We start from the raw sequence: 20,986 nt of genomic DNA on the forward strand, positions 1-20,986 counted from the left end.
GTGGGTTCAGAGGCAGGCAATGCTGCGGTGCTGCCAGCTGGGGAACAGCATTCCAGCTCAAGCTCTTGCCAGTTGCTTCCCCAGCCATCGTCTTCTGGGATCGTCGCAGAACATAACGAGAAACAAGTCCTAGAAACAAGCGCGTCCTCACAGGCAAGGGGGAGGACAGAAGAAAAAGAGGAAAGCAGATCGTACCAGCACATTTCCCCACCAAACACATCTCCTTCTTTCACCCTGCAGGGGCACATGAGGAACAGGCAGACCAGGAGAAACGACCATCCTGCTAGCATCTTGCTCAAAAGCCCTGCAACGCAGCGAAGCCTGGCCGGCGAGGAGAGGACCAGCAGCAGACTCCCCACCGTGGCTGTCGGAGGACACACGAGACAGGCCCCACTTCTTGGAGCGGTGGATTTTGCGCTGGGGTGCAGCGGTGCCTCACCTACTTTGCAGCAGATCAGATGTTTGACACCTCAGCTGCAGAGCGGTGCGTCCCTTCGCTCTTCTCCTCCCCTTCGCTTTGTCAGCAAGGCAGAGCAGCAGAAATTCAGCCCCCTTCGCCTGGTGAAAAGACCTACAGGGACCCTGGGGTTGGAACAAAGATTTCCCAGCTCTGTGGCCAGCCAGCTGCTCAGAGGTCCTCCAAGCACTCCGAAATCTGGTTTAGGGTGCAAGGTGACACCCTGCTGAAACGTACTACAGCCAGTCACGGGCAGCCGGCGTGATGCTCTTGCTCGGAGAGGGGGAGTAACAGAAGCCCGTTAGAGATTGCGTGCTCCAAAGTCGTTATCTAGTGCCACTGCCTACAGGAAAGATTATGGCTACGCAGATCCTATTCAAATCACCTGTTCCACACCAAACCACCAAATTCCACGCCAGGCCCTTGCCCTGAGCAGGAACACGCGGCCTCCGCTGGCCAAGGAGAACCCGCTCCACCGGAGTCCTCGAGGAGAGTTAGATAGTGTCGGTAGAAACCTGCCGCCGAGTCCACAAAGTGAAGCAGCTTCATCGGCGGGACGAAGGAAAACCTCTTCGCTCAGCCTCAGCGAGGAGCACTGGGGGACGCCCAGTGTGCAGGAACGCAGCACTCCGAGCCACAGCTCCTACCTCCAGAGTAACGCTTGCTAAATAACTGCACCTACTGCAGAAGGCTTTCCTGGTGTCTTGTCTTTTAATATTCCAGTATAGGTAGGTTAGTACAGGATTATCCCTCGTTTGGAAGCACCAACTTAACAGGGGAAGAAATGGAAGAAGAGGCAGAGCACTTGCAATGTCTTGCTAGAAGAAACCGAGCCCAACTGCCATCTACACACAAGATGTCCATGTCTGCGCTGCATCTGGCCCACCAGCACAGGGCAACATCTCCATTGGCAGCTGGGCTACCTGTTGAGCTGGACTGGGTATCCTTCCACCTCTGTCAGCCAGTGCTTTCCTTTGCTCTGAGGTGGCTTTCTCCAGAGGTGTCCGGGGTCTCCTGTGCAGGAAGGCTGGTTTCTCGGGGAGTCCTCAGACTGGCTTGCTGGAAGGCATAGGAATCCAGAAACACCCTGGGGATGCGGTCACCAAAATACAGCTTGCTGTTCGCAGCTATCGCTTGGTATTTCATGAGTTCCAGATACTCGGGGGTAAGTTTCAGCTACAAAAAGAGAAACCAGAGACCGTGAGAGACAACCTTCTGGGCCCCTGGTCATCTCAGGCAGCTGCCTCCTGCGATGCAGGCTGTTAAATCAAGTGGTTTTCCAGTGCTGCCTGCCTGAACCTAATCTCCTGGGCAGAGGACAAGAGGAAGTCCTCTTCTGACCAGCTTTCAAGTGCTCACCTTGTTGGATTCAGCCAGCTTCCGAGCGGTGTAGTACTCCGCATCAGCTTTTGCCTTCTCTCTTGCCAGGAATGCAGCATCTAACACGCCAACAGAGGACAGACAGGGAAAGAAGCATGAGCAAGTGAACGGCCCCACCACATTGAGCACCCAAGCCTTTGTCCCACGGGGATGAGCTGACCCAGGTGTGCCCCTGACAGAGCCTGGCTGGCCACCTACCTGTGCTGTTGGCTTCTTGGAGGGCCACCTGCAAAGGGCAGGAATGACCCCAGCGCATAACCGTGCGCTACTGCATCCTTGATTATTTTTGCAGGATGGTGACGCCCATGAGCCCAGTTCTGAGGTTCCTCCACCTGCCACCACCCTCAGCTGGAAGATGACCCCAGCAGCAGTTACCTTCAATCTCAGATATTCGCTTCTCTGTTTCCTTCTCCATAATCTTCTGTTGATAGTGAATCCTGGCCACCTGAGCAGCCTTCTCTGCCTCTGCAAGCACAACAGGCACAACTCGGACCATTCGTTTCTCAGGGCTTGAGCATCAGCACCCTGACCCCAGCACCTGGTCGCAGAATCTGCCACGCACGTCGTTCCCTCTCAGCTGCCTCCCTTTCTGCTCGGCCCCTACAGTGCCAGGTTGTACTCCAAGCAATACAGTTACGGAAAGAAACCACAGTGCTGATGTTTCTGGAGTTACACTGGCTGCCATCCCTTTCACAAGTGTGATTCCCCCTGGCACAAGGACATGCAGCTTCATGCCCAAGCAGCTTTTCTGGCAGAGCTTTTACCTCTTGGCCTGCTGTAGCAGGAGCCTCACTGCAGGACAGAGGCGCTCGCTGCTCTGGGGAGGGAAGCAGGAGCACCAACACTCGTATTTTCTAAACGATTGTTGGTGCAACCTGGCCGTGCTTCCTTCACAGAGCTGTCAGCGATGCAGGACAACATCCCACCCCAGCTTACTGGGAGATGCAGGAATGGAAAGTCAGTCTGGCCTCCATCTGCTAGTACTTCCAGCTGGTGACATACCAATGAGCGCTTTCTTCCGGTCTGTCTCTGCTTCCTTCTCTACCACCTTCTGCTTCTGGGCTGCGATCAGCAGCTTGGTCTTCTCAGCCTCCCTGCAGGGTGAGAAATGGTATCACAGGGAAAGGGAGCCGGGGAACAGCTCTGCAAACCAGGGCATGAGAGGCCAGGAGGACAAGAAGCTGACCAGTTGCCAGCATTGGGTCCCCACAGCCATCCAGACGAGTTCTGTCTTCGGCTGTAGGGGCACATGCATAGCCAGCAGGTCAAAGGAAGGGATTACTCCCCCTCTCTGTTTGGCACTGGTGAGGCCATAACTGGATGCTATACACAGTTTGAGGCCCTCAGGACGAGGACAGTCCAGTGCAGGGCTACTGCAGATGCGGGGTGGAGGCCAGGGCATACGAGGAGAGGCTGGGGGAGCTGGGCTTGCTCAGCCAGAGATGAGGATGTGAAGGGGGATCCAGTGGCATCTCGCCCTGCCCAAAGGGGTCCTGGAGATGGCAGGGCTGGACTCTGCTCAGACAGGCACAGCGAGAGCCCCGGAGACACCGGCTCCGGGAAATCCTGATCGTCTCCAAGGAAACAGCCCGTCCTTGGGCAAGCGGGTGTCTCTGGGATGGACCCTGAGCAGCTGGGGATCCCCAGGGGTGCCCCGACTCGCCCGGACACAGCTCCCAGTGACCTGCTGCAGTCGCAGCATTAGCCCTGCTTTGGGAAGGGGCTTGGACAGAAGACCTCCATGGGTACGTATCAGACTGAAAATCTGTCTGCAGTTCTGCGAGTTGGCTGGAGGGGAGCTCGTCGGTGAGACACCAAGACCCCTGAGCCCTGCCTTCAGTTTACAAGTCTTCTACAGGTTCTCTGTAGCACCTCAGGGTCCCCTCTACAGAAAGGAGTCGGAACGTAGCCTTGATACAGACTCTGTACAAGCTAACGAGCATCTTTGTGACGGGTTGAAAGGCTTCAAGGTGAAAGAGCTATGGAAATAGGAGACACAGAATGCACAAGGGCACCTAGCCAAGCGCTGACTAGAGCCCACCTCCCACCTTCCGAGCATCGAGTAAGAGCCTTCTAATAGCATCATGCCTGTGCTGGACCCTCAAAAGCAATTTCGTACAGTTTTATGTACAGCTACTCACATTAGCTCAAAATTTCTTCGGATGGCTTCTGGGATTTTGGGTTTTGTAACACGCACAGCCTATAAAAAAAAAAAAAAAGAAGTGAGTGCATTTTAAATTAAACATTTTGATGCGAGCTTCATAAATAAGAAATGTCTTTGCAAAACCAGCTGTAGCCCCCTGGACATCTCCACATCGATCCAAGACCACGCATAATGGTTTCCAGTCCTCTTGTAGAGCACAGCCACTCTCACAGAGGTGCCTTATGTTTGGATTTCCTGTCTTTGCACCTTTTATGGCACCTAAGTGATCAAGGTAGGCCTGTGGAATAGACCTCTACAGAGGTCCACCACCTTTGTTAGAAGCAGCTTAGTTCTCCTCTCAAAGGACTCTTCAAACATCACCAGGCAACACTTTCCAAAGCACTGCTCAAGAAAGGGGCTCGCAAACCCAACGGAATTAAATTGCAGGAGAGAGACTTGCAAAACAGAGGCAGGGCTACGAGCTCAGGAATGGGTTTTCCAGGATTTTCTCCTTGCAAAAGTGATCATGCAACGAGAGGCGTGGTGGCAAAGACAGGGCAGAGCAGCAGGGCACAGCTGGCAGCTGGGAACTGCTGTTGTTTGCAGCTGTAGATCAAGAGTGATGTGCACGGTGATGCAGACACCACTACTCAGGTACACACCAGAGACAGCTGCCAAGCTGCTCTGGGGAGGACTCTCTGAAATAGGAGGGGAAAACCTCCAGAGGCAGGACCAAGAGCTAATGCTGCTCAGCTGGTGTGTTGTGTGGCTCATTAATGAGCTTTGGGAGATGCAGATTGACAGTCCGTGGCTGCACAATGGCTTCACAACCCTCCTGCTCCATCTCCACTGCAGATCTAATGCTGGACCAGCTGCTTCTCCCTGGGGTCAGTAAGTCTGCAAAGAACCGAGGGGCTTCCACAGAGGGGAATGGGATGTGGACACATCCAGGCAAGTCTTTGTATGCACTGAGGAAAGGGAACCGTTTCCCTGTAACAGGCACCCTGGCTCCAGCAAACACCCTGCCTGGGGAGAAGGAGCCAGCCTGTCATCAAAGCAAGACACTCGGGAATCACAGAACGGTTTGGGTTGGAAGGGACCTTAAAGATCATTCAGTCCAACCCCCTCTCGCCTTGGACAGGTTGCTCAAAGCCCTGTCCAACCCGGCCTTGAACCCTTCCAGGGATGGGGCATCCACAACTTCTCTGGGTAACCTGTTCAGTGCCTCACCACCCTCATCGTGGAACTTTTCTTCCTTAAATTCAATCTAAACCTACCCTCCTTCAGTTTAAAACCATTGTCTTTTGTCCTGTCACTACAGGCCTTGGTAAAAGACCCTCTTTGTATGTTGAAAGGCCACAATAAGATCTCCCAGAAACCTTCTCTTGTCCAGTCTGAACAACCCCAACCCTGCTGCTTCTCTGAACAGGCAAAGAAAGCAGATTTATGGGACACCAGACCAGAACATCCTTCAATGAAAGGATTTTTCTAAGCTCCTACGAAATCCCTAGAAAGGTACCACCTGCAGAAAGAGCCATGGCAGGGTACGCAGGTGGATATTCTCTCTACCTCCATAATAGTCCCTGCACCAAAACAAAGATTGGTTTCCAGAAGTGTGGCTTTTCCAACACAGGCAAAGACTCCTCTGTAATCAGGAAAGCAGCCAGGTCTTTGAAAATCTCCACTTTCAAGCACATGGCTCCATCCATTTCACGGTGAAAGCTACTAGATGGAAACTCTACTGTGCTCTACCGATATTGTTAATAATCAAATGTTAAGGCACGGGGAGATGCTGGGACTAACTGGCTGAGCAACAACTTTGCAAAAAAGAGCATGAAGGAATCAGAAGACAAGCTGACTATACGACAGCATCTTTTCCCTGTGGCCACGAAGTCCAGCCCCACCCCGAGGTGTACTGGCAAAAGCTCAGCAGCAGGCTGAAGGCAATTTTTATTCCACTGTGAGGAACCCAGTATAGGGGATACCAACAAACTAGAGAGTGCAGCTGAAAACCACTGAGATGGCAACGTAAATGTTGCAGAGAATAGGAACAGGCTGATGGTACAGCTGACAGTGTGGTACTTCTCTCCTGGTGATCCTCCTCCTTAAACATGGGTGTGACATTTGTGTGTTTTCAGTTATTCGGGACCTCCCTTGACCACTGCCATCTTTCAAAGATGAGAGAGCGGCTTTACGATGGTGCAGGCCAGCAACTCGGCACCCTGGGATGCATCCCATCTAGTTCCACAGACTTGTGCGTGTTCAGCCGCTCAGTTGTCCTCTACTGTGGGTAATGCTTCACCTCTGCAGACTCTACTGCTGAGGTAAGGAACAGGGAGGCCTAAGGGTTGACCTTGCCAGAAAGAAGGTGTTCAGTACTTCAGCCTTTTCAATGTCCTTGATCACTATGTCCCCTGCTCCACAGCTTCCTTGGCCTTCCTTTTGCTGTAGATGCACCTCAGAAGCCCTCTGTGTTGTCCTGCACAGCCATCATTAGGTCCAAGTCTAGCTGAGCTTTGGGTTTCCTAACTCTGTCCCTGCACTCTCAGTTCAACTAGCTTTTTTCCTCCCAGCTCACCTATCCCTGTTCCATCTTTTTGTGTGTTTTCTCTTCTGCTTTTCGGGTCAGTCAAGAGCTCCTTGTCCATCCACGCCAGCGTCCTGTCTCACCTGCTTGACCTTCCACACTTTGGGCTGTCCTTGGCAATGACGTGGGGCCTCCTTTGCTGACAATGGCAGTCTCCCACAGGAGCCTGCCAAGCACACCTCGCACAGAGTCCTGTTCTCTGTAATTCTCCTGTTCACCTCACTCCTCTGAGGACCTTGAAGTCACCACCTTAGAGCTGCTACAGCTTACACTGCCACCAGGCTTCACCTGTCTTCCTTGTGTCTAAAAGGTCCAGCAGAGCATCTCCCCCAGTCAGCTTTTCTCACCACTGCCAAAACCTGTGTTCAACGCCCTTCAGAAACATCCAGCATGGCTTGCACCCAGCCCTACTGCCCTTCCAGTGGACAGCGAGGTGGTCAGAGATCCCCATGAGTACTAGGGTCTGTGATCATGAGGCTTCCTCTGGTCTTCTACAAGCAGCTTTACCTACTTCATCTTACTAACTGAGTGGTCTGCAGCAGACAAGGACCATATGGTCCTCCACGTTGGTCTGAGTCTTAGCTGTATCAGCTCTTAACTCAGTTGTTCATTGTCCATAGAATCACAGAATGGTTTGGGTTGGAAGGGACCTCAAAGATCATCTAGTTCCAACCCCCCCACCATGGGCAAGGAAACCCTCCACTACACCAGGTTGCCCATCTCAAAGAGAAGCTCCGCATGATTTGAGCTAGTCCTTTGCAGGTATCACAGCCCTGCTGCCTCACCTTCTCAGCCCATCCTCTCTAGACAGTGTATTCACCCACAGCAGCACCGCACTTGTGAGCTATCCCACCAGGCCCCGGAACTGCACATGGGATTTCCAGTTTGCCAGGTTTGTTCCCAGGATATGTGTTCCCAGACACTTGAGACAAACCCCAGGGTGTGCTGCTTTCACAGGGAAAGTGCAGGAGGCTCCCCTGCGACACTGTCTCTAGATGCTTCTTATCATCCACTGGCCTCCACTTCTCTTCAGGAAGAGAAAAGTCAGGAAAGATTTGCATCAGGCAACCTGGAGGACTTTTGGAGGTTTCATATACACTAGTTTTAGTAAACCTAGAAACAAATGCTGTTCATTCCCTCTAACAGCATCTTTTCAATAACGAGTTGACTTCCATGTCACTTCTTTCAAAAACGAATCGTCAGCCACCTCTGAAGCACTTATAGGTGCAAACATGCTCTTCAAGAGGGGAGCGTTGTGCCCAAACACAGAGTCCCTTCCCCTGGAGCTCACAAAGCAATTCAATCCTGGCTACAGCGAGGTTAATCCGAGTTACACAGCTGCACGTGGAGAGTTTAAAGCAAGCTCAGCTCTTCAGCGAAGGAGCAGGGTATTTCCTGACAAAAGACAAAGCAACGCGGCAGAGTTGTACGCCGAGCCACAATGCTACTGGAGACAAGGGTGCAGCTCTGTTTTGAAAAGGAACAGGAATACGAGGGCAGGATGACACTCTCAAGTACTAGAGATGAACCACCTTCCTCACTAGCTATGGGACTTCTTCAAACTGCTAGTCTGGAGAGCTCAGCCTGGGCTGATGCAGGCAGGATATCCTGCCAATCTGACCAACAGCGAAGACTGGGCATGCCAAACTGAGATGAAATAGCATACGGGGACGATCAGATTTAGCCCTGCAGTTGGAATCTCCCAGCAAAGAGCTGGGAGCTTTGCTTATGCCCTTCCATACCCTGAGATCAAAAAGGGCATTTATGTGATGACGATAATTTCGATCAACGATGAACTTTTGTAGGAAATTTCTCCGTGATGTGCAGCGCAAGATAACTTGGATATTTGGAAGAGTGGTGCCATCTCAACTTCTTCGTGGTAAGACACTGTCTGTGGCTGAGGGGAGACCTGATTACAGCCTACAAATACTTGAGAAGGGATGGTGGGGAGGTGGGGGAAGGGCTCTTTACATTAGTGTTGGGTGATAGAACAAGAGGAAATGGGTGTAAGCTTAGTCAGGGGAGGTTCAGGTTGGATGTTAGGAAGTATTTCTTCTCTGAAAGGGTTGTCAGCCACTGGAACAGGCTGCCCAGGGAGGTGGTTGAGTCCCCAGCCCTGGATGTGTTTAAGAATAGGGTGGATGAGCTACTTAGGAATATGGTTTAATGGGGATTAGGGATGGTTGGACTCGATGATCTCTAAGGTCTTTTCCAACCTAGAAATCTATGAATCTATGAAAACAGAGCAAGCAAAGTGGACTAGTATTCATCACAGCACTTCACGTGCTGTCAACGGGAGGCTTTTTCCCCCCGCACACGGCCAGCCAGCCTAGCTAAGCGTGGTAAAAAGAACGGCAAAACAGATTGGGTCTCTCTCTTCCCTACAGTGGAAATCTCCAGGGATTTCAATCTCAGCCCTTGCAAGCCCAAGGTGTATTTTTGCCAATTGATTGCCCTGAACTTCAGCATGCCAAAAAGCCAGTACATCTCATAGCCCAGCTAGGATTAAACGTGATTTTCTAACATTAAGCATAAGTAGAAAATCACTTAAGATGTAACACCTTTCCCTATCTCTGCTACAAGCGCAGGAAAGATGAAGATCTCTTTTCTTTTGCAATTACCTGCAGGAACTGCACTGGCACACTGGAGGACCCAGCTCTACGGAGGTGCCAAAGCTAGTTTAAAGAAAAACGTTTTCTTGCTCTTTGCAAATTAAATCCAATACCTGCAGGTCCGTGGCCTAAAAGGTTCTTTCCTCTGCCCTGCAGGTCTTCTCCTTACATAAAACTAGCATTTAGAAGTGGTCACTGTCATAGGGACAGTCTTCAGCTGACAAACCTCAACTCAAGGCTCAACTATTTCACGTTACGCAGAAAACTGAAACAAGAGCAACGAAACTAGTGAAGGGTTTGGAGAACTTGTCCTATGAGGAGCCGCTGAGGGAGCTGGGGCTGGTCAGTCTGGAGAAGAGGAGGCTCAGGGGGGACCTTATCGCTCTCTACAATTAACCTGAAAGGAAGTTGTAGGGAGATGGGGGTCGGTCTCTTCTCCCACGTTAGGAATGACAGGACGAGAGGGAATGGCCTCAAGTTGTGCCAGGGGAAATTTAGGTTGGATATCAGGAAGAATTTCTTTACAGAGAGGGTTGTGAAGTATTGGAACAGGCTGTCCAGGGAGGTGGTGGAGTCCCCATCCCTGGAGGTGTTTAAAAAACGTGTGGATTTGGTGTTGAGGAAGATGGTTTAGGGACCCTGACAGTGCAGGGTGAATGGTTGGACTCGATGATCTTGAGGGTCTCTTCCAACCAAATGATTCTATGATTCTAAGAAATCATCATCAATCTAGTGAAAGGTAGGTGAATGAGAGGTGGAAAAAAAGACTAATCTTCGTCAGTGATTGAACCTACCTGGATAGTGAGACCTGGTGCCATGACGTTGAGATCTTTCTGCAGGGCCAACTTCAGATTCTCATCTATCTGATCTGTGTTTGGAAGACAAGAGAGAGACCACTTAGCTTATCATCATTTTCCCTACAGCTTGCGGGGCAGAGAGTCAGCTGGCCTTGAAGAGCAGGTGTCTCTGCAGTGTAAGATAAAGATGCTTTTTGAGATCATTCACTACCTTCTTTCCCTTCCTATACCCCCTGGATAACATTCCTGAGAGCCACACGCTAGTGTCCCTAGAAAGGTTCAGCTATGGATGAACTCAACGGTATCTGAGCTGAGGGCAAATGGCTTTCAGCACGTCAGCAAGAAAAAGCATCCCATGGCATGCAACAGAAGTCTATCCCTTCCTAGCCAGAGTCACACCAACCCTGCTGCCAGGAGCAGGCTCTGCTTTCAGTCTCTATGGACCTGCAGGATCCAGTACTTGCTACCAAAAAAACGCATTTTGTCACTTCCCAGCTCCAGGAAGATCTTTCCACGGAAATGGCCAGTTATGAAGGGATTAAGCTGCATGTACTACCAGGAAACTCCTCTCTGACTACGGATATTTGGCTGAGTACAGCATTCAGAGATCCACAGCCTCTTAGTATCAAAACTCTGACACCCTTTTGTCTTCCACAAACCCATTTTCCCCTGCTCCGCCGCTCAAGAAAGAACGTGACGCTGTCGTGTCTTTGGGGGCACAGGTAGGTACCAAGAAGCAGAACATTAAATTTGCTGATTCCTGAATCGCCGCTACCCCGTGGTGAAAACACGAGAGCACTGCAACGATCCGCGAGCACGTCGCTTCCGGCGCTCACTTGCTAAAAACAGCCAGAAGGGAGCTTTTGAAGTGAAAAAAAACAATTCTGCAACAGAACAGGGGCCTAAGAGTAGAAGTACACAAGACAAAACCATCATGGTAGTGAAGGCAATGAGCATGACTGCACACACGAGAGCGGAGTGGCTACTTCGTGGGTCCAGAACTCAGTCCTAAGTGGAAAAGGACTGAAATCAGATTCCCACGTGCAGATGAGGACAGACAAAGAAATCTGACTCATTAAAGTTACACAGGAAGTAACGTATGGATATAAAAGGAGCTGGAATCTAGACTGCAACTCCAGCACAGAGGCTCTCTGCTCACAGGAGCCCGTTGTAACGTATTCCAGAGCAGAAGAGGGAGATTACACACCCCTGGGGGGTGCACCCAGCTGCCATCCACTTACCGAACAGCTCAATGTACACTTCCTGCAGGGTATGGGCACTGCAGAACTGATTCAGCTCATGATGAATTTTATTGAAGATCAAGGTCTTATCGTAGTCCGCGGTGTAGTTTCTCACAATATCGTACACTGAGGAAGTTAAGGGAATGATCACAGGTTACCACCGACACGTGCTGCTGTCTGCAATGCCACAACCACAAAACAACAGCTCAGGGGATTTGGGAAGTAGCGCAGCAGTGGGACAGGCGGGTGGGGGAACCTCCATCCTCGGCAGTTTTCAGGACTTGGCTGGCCAAAGCCACAGCTGCCCTGCTCAGCTGTTAGTGAGAAGCCTGCTGTGAGTGGGAGGGAGGTTGGAGGAGAAACCTGCAGAAGTCTCCTCCACCAGTGCTGCTGGGATTACGTGACTTCAAAGAGCAATTACAGCAAGATATACTGCACAGTCCTGTTTTATGAGCTGCATAAACAACTGAAACAGTAAAGCCTGTCCAGGACCTGCATGCAGAGGAACAGATACTACTATAAAGCAAAAACAAGTATCATTCCCACAACCACAACGTGAATTCACACCTCAATGGCTCAGTAAAGCTGGTGTTTTGCATTAAGCTATGCTGCTGGAAAAAAAAAAGCTGTCTGGGTCTTTGGTTTGGCAGCTTGAGAAATAAGAAGGCTCCTACACAGGCTTTGCCTTTTTAATTTTCCCAGGAGCTTGGCTGGCAAGCACCTGGGGGCTTTGTCCCCTCTATTTCGTTTCATGAGTGGTGCCCCCTTCAGCACGAAGAAATGGGACTGCTTGAGCACCCATCACATTTCTAAGTGTACAGGGGAAACACGATCCCTGATCCTCGTGAGACCTCACTTGGAGTATTGCGTCCAGTTCTGGAGTCCCCAACATAAGAAGGACATGGACCAGTTGGAGAGGGTCCAGAGGAGGGCCATGAAGATGATAAGAGGGCTGGAGCACCTTTCCTATGAGGACAGGCTGAAAGAGTTGGGGCTGTTCAGCCTGGAGAAGAGGAGGCTCCGGAGTGACCTTATAGCGGTCTTCCAGTACCTCAAGGGGGCCTACAAGAAAGATGGGGAGAGGCTGTTCAGGAGGGCCAGTTGTGATAGGACAAGGGGCAATGGTTTTAAAATAGAGGGAGGTAGATTCAGGTTGGATATTAGGAAAAAATTTTTTACCATGAGAGTTGTAGAACACTGGAACAGGTTGCCCAGAGAGGTGGTGGATGCTCCATCCCTGGAGACGTTCAAGGCCAGGTTGGATGAGGCCCTGAGCAACCTGATCTAGTTGGAGATATCCCTGTTCCTTGCAGGGGGGTTGGACTAGATGACCTTTGAAGGTCCCTTCCAGCCCTAACCATTCTATGATTCTATGATCCTAGAATTTATTTTCATTTTTGCAAATCTCTGGCTCTTCAGAAAGCTTGCGGACACAGGCATGAAACTAAGCGCTATGGTACTGGGAACCATTAAGGATAACAGGACACAGAAAATGGAAGTCTTGCAAAGCAAGACAGAGCTGCTACAGGATGAGTGAAGACAGTCGCAGCGCTGCTTGTTGGAGCAGGACGGGACATACCTGCGTACGGCGCCAATTTATTCACAACTTCTATTCGGTCAATGTAGATCATGACACCACCACTGCAAGGGAAAAAGAGAATTCACGAATTACTGCTGCAGCCATTAACAGTGCTCCATACTTCAAGCAAAATCATCTTTTTCCCCTCACTAAGTTCGACTAAATTTAGCCAGAACAACTCTGACTTCTTGAGCATTTTGCAATTAGACGGCAGCGAAGCCCGGGCTTCGTGCAGACCGTTCCCTCTCTCCGCACGAGCCAAAAGCGTGCTACGGCACGTCTGCAAAGAACTTCCACTTCTCTTTGTTATCTCCCACGTAGCCAGCAAAAGGAAAACGCTTTCGTGACCGTGCACATGTGCCCGGGCACGTGCACTGTCCAGAAGCTCCAGACACCTCGCCAGGGAAGCCTGCAGGCAGCCGTGTCCCCCAGGGATCATGTGCTGCCAGAGCAACGGAGAAAAGAGGGAATCGGAGGTAGGGCTTGATTCCAGCCTCTGCACTCACTGATGTGGCTTTCAGCAGGTCATGCCCACTCCTGGGTACCTGGGACACTGGAGAAAAGCGCAAACTCGACAGTGAAGGAAAGATTCCTGCATTTTGAGCAGCTTGCAAGTCTCTGCAGAGCGTATTTTTAAAGCATGATACTCTTGCCATTTTGTCCTCAGGGCAAAGGCAAAGCACGAACGAGAAGACAGAGCAGAAACTGTTTAAAGACAGCTGATCCTCAGAAGCAGGACCTCGCACATTTCCAAAACTAGTCCCCGTAACACCTTAACTCAAACATAACCTCCATGACAAACTCAGTTTCTTGTTTTGTAGCTCTTGATTTCTGGCAGTTGAAAGCTAAGTCTGAAGAAAAACCACCTGAACTTGCCCATGTCTGTGCTCTTTTAGGAAAGGTCTCCCAGGCACAGCCTGGGCTCGCTCTGCAAACCCACCTGCTTCACGGCAAGCGACGAGCTAAAAACGTTGGTGATGGACTGAACTTGCCCACTGGAAGGGGCAAGCCAGCAGAAGAGATGTTTGTGGCTAAAGAAAGACTTCTTTCCCAGTCACATACTACTATTAAGAGTATTAACCTCTTTTTCACTCAAGATTTCTCTTTAGGTCGTTTCTATTATTTTTAAATAAGACAGGATTATGGATCCTTCATAGGTATGTCAGGCTGCACAAGCAGTTAGAACGGCACGGTACATGCGTTCTTCTCCATCTCATCTGTTCTGCGCTCTAACTGTCCCACCACTTCCAATAAAACGACTATTTGTCATCGCAAGCGATGTCCAACAGCATTCTGCATGATCTTCTGAACCTGCTGCCATCCTCCTGATTTGTTCCAGTTGCCTTATGACGTCTCCACCAGGACAAGTAAACCCAGCTACCATCTTGGGGTATCTTCTAGATATCCTGGTGAGGAACTAAAGCAGAGCATGCAGGCTTCTTCCACCAGAATCTCCTCCACGGCACATCTTTACGTTGGGGTCCTTCTGGTATTTCAATTTTATGAGGATGTTGGAAGGAAAAAGAGCACCTAAGGCAATCCACTTCCTACGCAGGACTCATCCACAGCTCCTCATTACCTCACACAGAAGAAAGGACAGCACCTGAGACCAGAGAGGACTGCCTGCTGCCCATCTGACTCAGCCAAGACTAACCACAGCAACCCTGCCAAGGATCTCAACCAGCATGGGTCAACAGGGTGGGGGCATAAGTGAATTATATCAGTCCTGTTGGTCAGGCAACGACTTCGAGGAAACAGAAGACCACAAACTTCTGCCACTCAGAGCCCAAATACGCTGGCCACCTATTCTGAGGGCTTAAGGTTAAATCAAGCCTACGAAGCACTTAGACTGCGTTTTCCATCCACCCATCCAGCTGCTGGAGCCATCATCATTTCACATGGTGCAGTGGGCATGGCCTTCTGGACCTTGCTGCTGCTGACTCCAGCAGGGACTTAACAAGGCCCCTGTTAGGAAGAAACAAAGCATGAGAAGGAGCCAGACTGAACTGTCACACTCTGACCTTAAAGTGAGCATCTCCGACAAGACATCCTTTCAAACAGCCTGCTCCAGAAGATGCTAGTAAACTCCTGGGGTGCAGGAGATACTGTCCTGGGACAGTTTTGGGACAGTCGCTCTGGCAGAGCATCATGCACTGATTTGGGGTGACTCCCACACCTTGTTGACCTGGAACTGCACAAATTCTCTCATCACCCACAGCTGCTTTTCTTGCCCTTTGGCACCTACGGCTTAAACGCTGGCTCAGGCAGCGCGCTCTACTTCGACAAGCCACTACCACTCTCAAAACACCCTTGTCTGCCAAAGCCTGCTTCTTGCCAGATGCAAGGCAGGGTGACTCCCACGGGGAGATTTCCAGTGCTTGCAACTCTCCACTGCAGCTTCTGCAGCCTAACCCTGACGTTTGCAGCCTCGCTGAGGGCTACTCACATCCCACAAGGTCCTCACCACAGAGCTGCTCACGAGGCTGGGCAGGCAGAGCAGCACTGAGTTGAGCAGGCTCTTTGGCTGGGGAGAGAGGAACAAGAAGAAATCCACAGGAAGTCCGAAAGATGGAACAACAAGTACACCATGTGCCCCTGGGAGAAGTTTAAGCACAATTAGGCAGCAATACTGCCTAACTTTACAGGACACGGCGGAAGGAACACTAGCAGGCATTTCAGCAGACCTTAGAAAGCCTCACACATTCCATGACTTTAACTTCTGCTAGGCCAGGAGTAGACAAGAGAAAAACTGAAAGATGTCACCATAAAAAAGGGGCTGTAAAAAAAGGCAAAGGTTTAATGCTTATTGCTAGAGCTGGCTGCAAACAAGCCCAGACCAGGTCAGGCAATCAGAGCACGTAAAAATTGGGCTTAAAGGTCAGATCTGGTCTGTCTAGAGATACAGGGATTAATGCAATACATCCACTTGCAATATCCATGACACATTTTTCCAGGTGACTGGCTAACAAACAGGGATCTGCAGCAGAACCGCGCTCCTTCGGTGCTCCGTTTGCGCTCCTGCCAAAGATCTGCAGCACCAGCACAAGACCACTCTCACACCTTTGCAAACAAATATCTAATGCTTGAGCAACGTTACCCCTTCGCCTCCTGGCTATTCACTGTTTCTTGGCATTGCTAAAACCTGTACAATATTTAGCACGGTTCTTTCCAGTTAAGTTTGTAAGACAAAGGCTATTTGCCTAATTCTCTCATGCAGTATTTGTACAGCCCCATTTTCAATCCATTTTACTGTATTCCACAATTAATATATTCATGAGTGTATTAATTCTCAATGAATTCGAGTCAGTTCTTTGGAATACTTTGTTCTTCTCAAACTAGTTTATTGAACTGATTTTTCCATCAGTTTTTGGAGATCAGCAGACCTGCTGTGAGGAAACTGCTGAACTTTCCAAGAAACTGTTTTCTTGTTGGGGAAAGCCAGGAATCTCAGACACCAGAGGCAATTCACAGCTTAGAGCAGATCCATGTTCTACCTGCTGTAATGAAGTGGTTTTCACCTCTGAGGTGACAGCTGTTTTATGGAAAGCAGTCATCTGGTGCCAAAGCATTTTAAAATCTGTATTTAATGTATTCACTTAACACTGTCAAGTATAAATGAGACAGGTAAGGCAGAAATTGGGGATGGGACACCCACACAGCCATTCAGAAGCTTCCTAATGTTGATGAGCATTCAGGGAACAGGAGTACGAGTATGGTGGAAGAGAAACCCAGCCTTTAAAATCTGATGGTTTAATATATAACTACAGAAATTTAAACTGTTTAGGATCTATTCTTGTAACGAACTTTGAACTGGGATAGCAAAATTTCAGATCTGATCCATTTGTTATTTATAAGCCAACACTGTATTATGGAAACGTGGATTCAAAGCTTCGGCACGGAGCAGCTGCGGACTTTGATTCCAAACGCAGCAAATTCAACAGTAACACCTTAAAAACGGACAGGGCTACTGAGACCTTTGGTCTGAAGTGTCTTCACTTATTAACCAAGAAATGCTTCACCAACTGTTTGGTGTTTCGAAGCATGTGCATTGCCTGTCACTTCACAACCGCCTGGATTGCACAACTGAGCGCTGAAACGCAACAGGAACTTAATGAACTTACTGTAGAGAATTAAACAGAACATTCAGCTCCTAAATCACAGATGCACGGAACAGTGGAGGCTGGCAGGGATCTCGAGGTCATCTTTTCCAACCTCCCTGCTCAAGCAGGGTCAAAGCAGCACAGTTAGCACGTCGAACGTGGTGAAGCTTCAGTAGAAAGCTTTGCTTGGTCTGTTGAGAAGGCTTGCAGGACAGGAGGACACCATCCCTGGCCCAGAGATGTGATGCTGTCTTACAGTGTCCAGCTGGTGAAGTGTTACTCCTATTTAGGTTACTTAGGAGCTAAAGATTGCCACTAAAAACACAGCTAAAACTCTGCCCTCATGACTTATTTTTAAGTGTCATTTAAAAGATACAGAACTTCACCAGTCTTACTCCTTTCTGTAATTATTTTTTGCTTGACAGAAAGACTCTTTACCTGACCACAAAGCCCTGGCTGCAGCACTGAACACTAGTGTTACTTACAGACACTCCTGAAAGATGTTTGAGATCTAAAACTAAAACTAGCCAGGTCCCGCAAGAACTTTATGTTAATATTGAAGCCCAAGTGATGTCTGTTGCTGTAGAAATAATTCCAAGAACTCGTAAGGGCTAAATCAGATCAAAATTTAACTCTGCTTTATGAATGTTGCCACTAAAGTTCAACTTTTAATTTCAACACGGTTGTTGTGTGTCATCATTCGAGCCATACTGACTTTTTAAAAAAAAAAAACAAAACCCAGAAATATGGTTGAGTATCCTAAAGCTAAAAGAGAAGGAGAATCACCAGTTTGGTTTTTATCCTGAAGAAATCGATTTGGTCATCACTAACTTGTGAAGGAACCAACAGCACAGGACCTGCACCCCAACTCAACTAGGCCTCTCCTTCTGCTACTGCTCTGCTGCTTAAAACTATACAGATCTGTGATGACAAAAGGATCAGCTTAATTATGAAGCAGGCAGGTGCCACTCACGCCTAGGATTCTTCTTTATTCTATTCTTTCTCACTCTCTCTTTACATCAGGCGATGTATCAATTCCAAAAACGCTCAAATGATTCCAGGAGACTCATTTTCTTGAGCTGTTTTTGAAATGAACCATCTCCCATCAGGAGGATTCCCATTCACCGTTTGCTTTTGGTCACTGCTAGGGTCAATGCCTGGATTGGCCACAAGATTCAGACTGGGAGTACTGCAAAGCAGAGGGCAGACCAAAGCACAGGCAACGGGATATCACAGCAACAGAGGGAAGAAACCAAGAAAAATCAAGAGAAGATCCCTGTTAGTGCAAATATCCTCTGAACATCGATTCCAGTGAAAGCAAGAGCACTCCCTCCCATACCTCCTGCTCCATTATTTCCAAGTGTGTGATGTATGTGTGTACGTTTGGGACTAATTTTAGGGTACGTGCCTTTACTTTCCAGCCTCTGTGTCACAGCACTGAAAACGACTAGCTGCAAAACACACAATAAGTGCATCTGCTCATCACCAGAAGAAACACAAAGGAAAAACATACCTTGTCCCACAAGGCACATTTTTCACTTCATCGGTCTGCAGCGTGGTCTGAAACAAAAAGACAACCAGTGCTCACAAACCCTCTCCATTCTCCAGGAAGATCATGCTGTGCCCAGACTCATAACCATCACACAGGAACACGGAGCCAAAAACGTGTCCTCTGCCTCCCTCCTGACTTTTGCAGGTATGGGCAGAAGACAGACTTCTTTTCAACTGCCTTCTGGGAGACAGAAAGGCAGCTGTGCTCATTTCCCTACTCCCAGCTCCTGCAGCTCTTCTGGGAAATGAAGAGCCACAAAACCAGACTGCCCTCCCAGAGCAACACATCTTCTGTCCCAAGCAACACACACACACGTTTTGGAGATTCCACCAAAAGACCAAGTCCCAGCACACAGCTGGGACTGGCACTCAAGGCAGAAGGAACCAAGGGCTTCCTAGGAGCTGCTGCTCTGACCACCACATTACCGAGCCCCTCTGCGAACACCAGTTGCCCAAACCACCCCCACCCAGCAATACCCCTACAGACACCCACTCCCACTCACCCTTTTCCAAGATGGGAAGGTACTGACCTGCACGGATTTGAAGGTGGTAATGAACGGGAGCATGATGTGGTAGCCTGGTCCGCTCGGACTAGTTAATAACGCACCACCCCTACAGAGAGAGAGAGGAAAATGGGGAAAAGGCTCGAGCCCCTGGAAAACAAAAAGTGCTGGCTTTGAGGGCGAGCGAGTACGTTCGAACTGCCAGGAGTCACAGCTGTGGTACTGCAAATTCCGTTACTTGCCTGCACCAAATTTGCCACCAACTCCCCTGCAAAAGGGCAGCCTACAAAAACTTGCCTGCTGCAACTCGACCATCGTTTGCTTCAGTCCTGTCAGCAGTGAACTTTTAGAGGAGGCAAGCATTGCTAAATCCTTCCATCATTGCAACGTTGCAGAGAGCTTCAGGAACACGAATTCTCCTCTCTAACCATGGTAACCATGGAAAAATCCAACAGTTGATGCAGTACCACCAGTCTGGATTTCCGCAAGGCATTTGGCACAGTCCCTTACCCTACAGTCTCTTGTAGGGACTGACAGGTGGTTCAAAGACCAGAGACAGAGGAGAGCTCTCGCAGTGCAGGAAGGTCTCCTGCGAGGGCCTACGCTGTTCAACGTGCTCATCACGAAAGGAAAGAGCAGCGCAAAGAAAACTGGCCCACGGTGGCGAGTGCGAAGCATAGAAAAGACAGGACAGAAACATAGCAGAAACAGCAAAAAAAAAAGCAGAAAGGCCAGTGCTGAATTTATGGAATCATGGAATGGTTTGGGTTGGAAGGGACCTCAAAGATCATCTCGTTCCAACCCCCCTGCCATGGGTAGGGACACCCTCCACTACACCAGGTTGCCCAAAGCCCCATCCAACCTGGCCTGGAACACTGCCAGGGATGGGGCAGCCACAACTTCTCTGGGCAACCTGTGCCAGGGCCTCACCACCCTCAATGTAAAAAATTTCTTATGTTTCTCTGTTGCTTTATTCAAATTTGAAGCAAAAATCTAGTTAAGAGGTGGCACTGACTACCACCACTCACTGTTGGCTGACAAGTTGCTCTACAGAAGCTGCTCAGGGCAGCTCCAAGCCCCAGGTGAAACAGCCCAGAGTCAGGAAAACGACACCTTTCAAAGCAACAACAAAGCGGGTACTCTGGCTGGCCAACAGTCCTGGGACAGAGATGACAGCCCTTGATGTAACAGGGAGAGATCAACACAGCCGAAAACTCCGGCTGGACAAGGAGCTTTGCTCCTTGAAGCTTTGAAATCCAAACTGTGACCCAGAAAAGGGGAGAAAGGAGAGGGAGGAAAAGCAGCTGAGGATCCAGAAGGACCCTACCTCGTCCCTGTTCTGCACAGAGCCAGGCTGTCCAGGCTCACGCCGTTTCTGGCACAAGGGAGCAGAAACGATACAGTCCGCCCATCTCGGGGCAAAACGCGGTGGGAAACACGGCAGAGAGCCATCACCTCGCGAGGCGATCTGGGAGCAGGGATGGAGCCCAGCTGAGACAGAGAAACTCAGGGAAGGCTGCGGAAGGCGCCAGGGCACTGCCAGGGAACCGTACCTGTAATACACGGCCAGGTGCCCCTCTTCCACCCTGTGGATGGCGGCGTACAGCACGAAGACGAGGAGTCCCGTGGCAGCTGCAACTACGGCTCCAGCCTGGGCCATGGTCATCCTCACACCACCTGCGGGACGGAGGCCGGTACCACCTGCCGCGGCGGGCACCGGTAGCCACGGTCTGCACGAAGATCGCCGCTCTCCTCTCCGGCGGTGCCTCCGCTCCCTTCCCGCCGCCGCCTCCTCCTCCGCTCCCGGCCCGAAAAGCCGGGAAACACCCTCCGAGCCGCCGGCGCTCCTCGCCCCGCGATGCCGCCTACCCGCCCGCGCCCCTGACGCCGCCGCGCCGGTTACGAAGCCGCACGGCTGCCGGGACCCCCCGGCGAGGCACAGCCGCTACAGCGGGGCCGGGAGCCGCCCGGTGAGGGCCGCCGGCCCGCAGGCTGCCCCCGGCCCGGGCGGGCGCACCGGAGCCGCCGCGGACGGT

At 50.3% G+C, this 20,986-nt stretch overlaps 1 protein-coding gene across 1 annotated transcript; it reads right to left on the bottom strand.

The window, feature by feature from the left end:
- Window positions 1-1,368: 1,368 nt before the first annotated feature.
- On the bottom strand, window positions 1,369-20,639 carry ERLIN1 (ER lipid raft associated 1). Its single transcript, XM_086616315.1, has 11 exons — window positions 20,504-20,639; window positions 18,978-19,059; window positions 18,410-18,456; window positions 12,797-12,858; window positions 11,218-11,343; window positions 9,974-10,047; window positions 3,979-4,037; window positions 2,840-2,931; window positions 2,213-2,302; window positions 1,817-1,896; window positions 1,369-1,633 (listed from the first exon to the last, which is right to left on the bottom strand). The coding sequence occupies exons 1-11, from the start codon at window positions 20,614-20,616 to the stop codon at window positions 1,415-1,417; spliced, it is 1,044 nt and encodes a 347-aa protein (XP_086472441.1). The 5' UTR covers window positions 20,617-20,639; the 3' UTR covers window positions 1,369-1,414.
- Window positions 20,640-20,986: the final 347 nt, after the last annotated feature.

The sequence above is a fragment of the Tauraco erythrolophus genome, chromosome 9 (genome assembly GCF_009769465.1).
Source record: "Tauraco erythrolophus isolate bTauEry1 chromosome 9, bTauEry1.pri, whole genome shotgun sequence".
In the NCBI taxonomy this organism is placed as follows: Eukaryota; Metazoa; Chordata; class Aves; order Musophagiformes; family Musophagidae; genus Tauraco; species Tauraco erythrolophus.

What these genes read in the sequence shown, in the direction of transcription:
- ERLIN1 (XM_086616315.1), bottom strand. Translation starts at nt 20,616, where the DNA reads ATGACCATGGCCCAGGCTGGAGCCGTAGTTGCAGCTGCCACGGGACTC. An exon ending in AGTGTACATTGAGCTGTTCG is followed by an intron (nt 10,048 to 11,217) that starts GTAAGTGGATGG and finishes TTCCAAACACAG; the next exon opens with ATCAGATAGATGAGAATCTG. An exon ending in AGCTGGCTGAATCCAACAAG is followed by an intron (nt 1,634 to 1,816) that starts GTGAGCACTTGA and finishes CTCTTTTTGTAG; the next exon opens with CTGAAACTTACCCCCGAGTA.